A 6,577-nucleotide genomic window follows, 5' to 3' on the forward strand; every position below is an offset into this window, starting at 1 on the left:
CCCCCGCACAGGCGGGGCCTGATGCAAGCAACAGCTGCCGGCAACACTGGGACAAGCACAGCGATGCAGTTTCTCGCCCAGAAGCACAACCTGCTCTGCAGCGTGGGAGCAGCACAACGGCCCACACCTCCAGCCCATCCCGATTCACCCCCCGCGACACCCCACCTCGCTCCAGTGCGACGCGTGAGGTACGCGGCCGAGCAGCCCAGCCTGCTGCTCACCAGCTCCTGCTGTCACACCGCCCTCTTCTCCTCCCCACAGCGATGCAGTTTCTCGCCCAGAAGCACAACCTGCTCTGCAGCGTGGGAGCAGCACAACGGCCCACACCTCCAGCCCATCCCGATTCACCCCCCGCGACACCCCACCTCGCTCCAGTGCGACGCGTGAGGTACGCGGCCGAGCAGCCCAGCCTGCTGCTCACCAGCTCCTGCTGTCACACCGCCCTCTTCTCCTCCCTGCTTCCCTCCTGCTCCTCTCTTCCCATTCTCAAGATTTCATCTCCACCTGGTTTGAGGGTCAAAAGTAGCTCCCGGGAAGCTTTGCCACTCACCGCAGGGGCCAGGCAAGGGCGCAGGATCCCACCTCTGCTCCGCTGCGGCGCTCAGAAACAAACCCAGGGATTAAAGGCCCTTGCAACTGCTCAGGGAATGCTACCCCAGCTCTGTCAAAAATGGTACTTCTGATGCAGGCTGTCAGACGCCGGGCCAGGAAGCCAGAGTGAGGAATACAGACACCAGGATACAGGGAGCTTAGAAAACTGCCTTTATTCTATTAGTTGTTGGAAAAATGAAAATACAGAAAGAGTTTAGTTGGCTGCGGAACAGCAGGAAGTTCACAGGTTAGGAGTCTGATCACTACATGGTAACCAAACTTACACAAAAAGTTTCTTGTTTTACTTAGTTTTGAAACTGGGTCCAGCAGTGAGCTTAAGGCAACTGAACAGTTCAGAAGCTTTGAGTGTGAGCAGGATGTCTTTTCTCATCCCTACGGCATGGAAAAAACTCCTCCTGGATGTGCAGACCACTGAAGTCATTCAACTGGGTCAGACTCTTACAAATGAAGAGGGGAAGAGGATCAGCTGCTTTCCATCGGACTTTATTTTCAAATACAGTTTCTTAAAAAACCCAGAACACCTTAACGCAGAGGTTACAAGTAACAGTATTAGGAAATCCAATTATACAAAAAATACTACATCTAAGCTGGGGTAAATAGATTTATTTTTGGTAACATACATTTAAACTGGCACTAATTACACAGTAACTAAAAGGTAACTAACATGAAACCACAGAACCCTCACTTTTCCTTAGGTGGCTGGGACTTGGTCAGTTCAGAGTGATCACATTTTCAAACTAATGTCTTACACCCACTGAGCCACGAAAACCAGATCTTCCTCAGTGTGACAGCACTGAAGCTACGCTCCTCTCCCCACACAGCCACGTAACTCTTGTACTCAATTAGAATAGGACGTTAGTTATAAAGTAGTTACAGACCAATCCTCTGTGCTGACAGCTTTTTCTCTGTCTAGAGAGAAGAAAGAAGGTAAGAGAATCGTCTTCAATTAGCGCCTGGCATATCCTGTGAGTGCAGAAAAGGTTTGTTAGAGGAATGTTGAGGTTAACCTTGGGTGCACAGATGAATTTGATGCAGATTGTTATAAAAATCATGGTTGGCTTCTAAATACTGGTAGCAAGATGACTCGATTTTTAAATCTCTTAAGTAAATTATAGATAATGAAAAAGGCCAGTAATCATACACTAAGATTAATAAACAGCACTTCAAAATTACTCAAGTGCAGGGTGCTGCTTTGGCCATCTTCCTCTGGCCACACTTTATAAGAGAAGGCACCCGGACTTCTTCTTGCCACGCCGGGCTTGCAAAGCAGCTCTAGTGGCCATTTCAAAAACCTCCCTCACACCGTCTTTGGTCTTTGCCGAACACTCCATGTACCCAAATGCTCCAATGCGGTTTGCCATGTCTCGTCCTTCCTCGGGTTTGACAGGCTCCTGCGACAGCACAAAAGCAACAGGTGAGAACAGCCCAAAGCCATGCCGGCACCCCTCTTCCCCTCCCCACCAAAGGTACCCTGAATTAAAGGCGCACCATGAATTGGTCAGTTAATAATTAGCTGACGCGAGAAGAGTAATAATTAAAGGATAAAGGCAGATTTACATTAAAATTGGCTCATTTTCCTCAAGATGCACGCGCACCTCGGCTTGGACTGCACAGACGGGGCGTGCGCGCGCACACGGCGCCGATGCTGGAGGACGCCCTCTGAGCTCGCAGGCCGCGAGACCCTCCGACGCGGGAGAAGAAGGTTGCCCGTTTCAGAGGAAACATCGATGCAACCCTTTGCCACAAGGGTACCAAAAGCCTAGCAGCTAATCCCAAAATCAGCACCTCGGGCTGTGCGTAAAAGCCAGTATTGCGCCACAGGAGCGGCGTTTCCGGGGCGGAGCAGAATACCTGCAGTCTCATTCCCAAGCTGGGGGTTTCAGACATGCTCTGAAAACGAAACCTAGCGAGAGGCTCAGCAAGGGGGTACAGCATCTGCGGTTCTCGCCTCAAAACCCCGGGCGTGTTTCCTTCCGCACCCCCATCACACCAAACAACGAACCAGTCGCGTGTGCGTGCACTTCATGTCTTCACGTCTCCTAATTCCTTCCCAGCTCAGGGATCCAGCTCTCCAGCACGGAGCAGCCGACTGCCAGTAACCCGACAGCTCCTAAGACAGCCCTTTTCAGGGTTGAGAACGCCTCATTCTAAGAGTTAAATCTCCAAATGTGAAATAAGAAACACTCAGTTACGGTACTCTCGAGGGTCCGGCTTGTCGTGGCCGGTGTTCATGGTGCAGCCCACGGGAAGCTGCCGAGGCCCGTTCAGTGCGCTGCTGCCCCCCCGCCCCGCCCTGGCTCATCTCCCGCAGGGGATCAGAACGGAACCTGCCTGCTTCATTTTGGCCAGCTCTCGTCTTGTGTGCTCGTCATTCCTCAGGTCCTTCTTGTTTCCTACCAAGATGATAGGCACGTTGGGGCAGAAATGCTTCACCTCCGGGGTCCACTTCTCTGGGATGTTTTCTGCGAACAATAAATGGAAGCGTGACTGCACTGAACCCACCGCTGGGGACAGATGTACTTTAAAGCTTTACCCCACTGCCCGAGCGGTTTTAGCTCGCTAATCCACGCCGATGCCCTCCTCTCCACTCTTCATTTGGGAAGCACATAGACCGGTTCTGGTATTACCACAAAAGACAAGCCTGCCTGTGGTAATTTGAAGGCTGAAGGACACCTCAACTCTTGGTTCCTTGGCATCTCTCAGCAGCAACTTGACAAGGATTAGCGCACGGCACAGCATGCCGAATTCTGACACGGCGTTACGGAATATTTGTTCTGGAGCAACATTTTATCTCCAGAAGCTAAAGATGAGCACAACCCCAAAGTGTAAGTTTTTCCATCGCTTCTTCCTTTTACAAAGCAACATCAAACACCCCCTCCACGCTCTCCTGCTAAGCGTAGCAGAAACGCTGCTCCAGACCCTGATTACAGAGGCGCCGAAACGAAGACTTGGTGGGAGTCACTCCTAGACCGGCCATTCTCCCCGGCCACGGCAAACGCGTTTGGGCTCATGAAACTTCCCTCCCCAACATAACTTCCCCACGTGACTTTTTTTTGTGAAACGGAGCTGCAAGTGGAAGGCTTGAGGGCTTTTGAAATCAACCCCTTGATAATCCTCTACAGCAGAAAGTGCCGAACAGCCCAAGCCGTTCAGCTTTGCCCTCAGCTCAGACATCTGAGATTCAGCAGATAGTGGACCTGCAGGCTACGTAACCCCTTTTGATCTTCACGGAACTCCATGCAGCTTTTGAAGAGACAAAAGCTATTAGGGCATTGTTTTCTTGCTTAAAAGAACAACCTAGACAAGCGTTTTGGAGCCCGTTTTTGCACTGCAGCCAAAAGAGCAATTCCCAGCTGCACCTGGGGTGCTCGGGGGGTGCCAGACTCTAGAGGCTGCAGTTCACTGCTCCCAGGGACAGGGGGGCTCTTGTCGAGGTACAGCTGCTCATACACACGCCCCGGACTGATGTGCCTAAAGACCTACCTTAACGTTATCTGCTTTCTAATAAGAAACGTCACCAACAGCCACCAGCGAGCAAATCCCTCCGCTGAGACGGAGACAGAGGAGCTTCTACAGAAACTCACACGTTTAAGAACCTGCTGCCAGGATGTATTTGTTTAGGTGACGATGCTGGGTGGTTGGAGGAATTATCATTTTGAAGGGACAGAAATCACAGTTCCAGCGACACCGAGTCTTAGAAGAGTATCTCTACCTCTCGCTCCTTATGCCCTCCAGAAACATCTTTGTAAGATCGAATCCATTCACATCTCCGCATCAGATTTAGAAATGGACCAGTGAAGGTTTCAGCCTCGACTCCACACAGGAGGTGTGCCCAGCTAAGACACAGGCTTCGGAAACATATGCTTTTGGAGCTCCGAAATCCTAAACCAGGCAACTCCTCTTTCCTCCATCACAAGCCAATGTCAGTCACAGGAAAGCAGGCTAGGAGAGCACGCATCTCCAGCCTCTGGCCACTTCCACCCGTGACACCCACACCCCTGCCCGTGCAAGGCCCCTCCCCTGTGGCTCTAGCTCATGTTTTTCACCCACCGAGCAGACAGCAAATAACCCCAAGGCTATTTGGGATTAATGACTCGGAGTGTTTCAAGCCGATAAAAGGAGGGCACGGGGGTGGTGGAAGGATGAAAGCACAAAGTTGGCTTTCCCATTTGCACAGAAAGGCAGTTACTCTATTTTCCTGCATACAGCATGGTCTCGAGGGTATAAGGACCTACAAATTTCAAGGAGTAGGAAAAAAACCCTGCCAACCTCAAACCCAACTCTGGGTGGGCCCTGCCACTCAGTGGGCACCTCATGTTCTCCCAGGGCTCCTGGACACAGGAACGTGCAGCTACAGCCCTCCCGCTTGCTTGGGGTCACCAAGGCAGCACCTCCCAAGGGAAAAGCCCATCAGCACACTGCCTGGGCCCACCAGACCCCGCTGCCGGGCTGGGGGAGCTGATCCAGCCCAGGGAGCTCCTGCCCTGCGAAGTGTCGCCCAAATGACGCAGCGGAGCCCTGGGTAAGCACAGCATGAGCGTGCTGCTGAGGCTAACGCTGCCACGCCGCGCCGAAGAAGAATTCGGGTTCCTTGAAGACCTTAACGTCTGGAAACTATACATTCAACACCGTATAAATTTTGAAACTAGGAATGCTCCCAATCATTACAGCCCGTGAAAATGTCTTTTGCAGCACCATTTCTGAGGGGAATACAGCAACACAGAGACGTAGCTCCGATTCAGTCAGTGATCTACTTACCTAAACTATCAGGACTATCAATTGAAAAACACATAAGTATAACATCGGTATCTGGATAAGAAAGCGGTCTAAGTCGATCATAGTCTTCTTGTCCTGCTGTATCCCACAAAGCCAACTCAACCTGCAGAAGACAGATCAAGGCAGTTAGCCAGATCACCCGGGATGTTTTGGTTCAGAAGCCAGTAACCCAAGAGAAGTGGAAAACCTATTTCCGTCACCACCACTCAAAAGGAGGAGACTGCAAGACAAACTGCTTTGACAGAACTACTAGAAACTTTTGTGTTCCCGAACTCCAAAAATAAATTTATTGCATCTTCTGAGACTTTGCTTTATACCCACAGCAAACCTCGGTTCTCTGAACGGATGTAAACGCTACCAGTAGAAAGGCAAGACAGAAGAATCGATGGGAATTGGTGGCAAAGGGATGGGAATTTCTCTGACAAGCATTCCAGAAATACCTGTTTTCAGTGAAAGTGGACTCTCTAAGTATATGCTTTTTAGGATTACGCACATTTTCAACTGGTTTACAGCTGGAACCTGTAGTGACTAAAAATGTCAAGATTGTACTTATTTGTGCACAAATTCCTTAAAACTCCTCCATGGCAGAAATTCACAGGCCCAATTTGCTTTGAAACAAACCTGACTTGTGTGCAAAGCTGCTTCTTACGAAGAACTGAGTAAAGGAGCTGATGACAGAATCATGGAATGGTTGGGGTTGGAAGGGACCTTAAAGCCCATCCAGTTCCAACCCCCCTGCCATGGGCAGGGACACCTTCCACTAGACCAGGTTGCTCCAAGCCTTATCCAGCCTGGCCTTGAACACTTCCAGGGATGGAGCATGTTCTCAGTATTTCCACCTCGGGTGGGGCTAGGGGAGATTCAGAGATGCAGAGGTTCAGGAATGAGGAAGTCTGACTAGGTGAGAAATTGATATCACACGTATTTTAAACTGTAGAAACTGTCATCTGGGGGGAAAACCATGTTCTAATATGAGTCTAAGTAATTTTTTTACCCACTCTTATAATGGGACAGAAAAGCTCCTTTTAGACTCAAATAGCTCAAAGAGTTTCTGCTCAAACTGGGATTGAAACGGAGCAGTTTCAGTCAGTCGGTCACTGTGTCACAACCAGAACTGACCGAAAGATGCTCTGACTGTATCTGAACCCAAAGGCCCACGCTGCAGCAGGGGGCGAGGCGGGGAGGCTCA

The 6,577-nt window shown here is 50.4% G+C and overlaps 1 protein-coding gene across 2 annotated transcripts in view; it reads right to left on the bottom strand.

Moving 5' to 3' along the window:
* Window positions 1-739: 739 nt before the first annotated feature.
* RHOA (ras homolog family member A) overlaps window positions 740-6,577 on the bottom strand; it is a 6,900-nt gene continuing 1,062 nt past the window's right edge. Inside the window, exons 2-5 of one of the 2 annotated variants that reach the window (XM_010153613.1) lie at window positions 5,371-5,491; window positions 2,944-3,074; window positions 1,905-2,003; window positions 740-1,517 (exon numbers count right to left, since the gene is read on the bottom strand). In XM_010153613.1, the coding sequence (XP_010151915.1) occupies window positions 1,455-1,517; window positions 1,905-2,003; window positions 2,944-3,074; window positions 5,371-5,491 (414 nt within the window). In that variant the 3' untranslated portion in view covers window positions 740-1,454. Of the gene's footprint in view, window positions 2,004-2,943; window positions 3,075-5,370; window positions 5,492-6,577 lie in introns of both variants that reach the window. The other variant, XM_010153612.1, reaches the window with a different exon arrangement.

Source organism: Eurypyga helias, unplaced genomic scaffold, assembly GCF_000690775.1.
Source record: "Eurypyga helias isolate BGI_N326 unplaced genomic scaffold, ASM69077v1 scaffold17296, whole genome shotgun sequence".
Classification (NCBI taxonomy): domain Eukaryota; kingdom Metazoa; phylum Chordata; class Aves; order Eurypygiformes; family Eurypygidae; genus Eurypyga; species Eurypyga helias.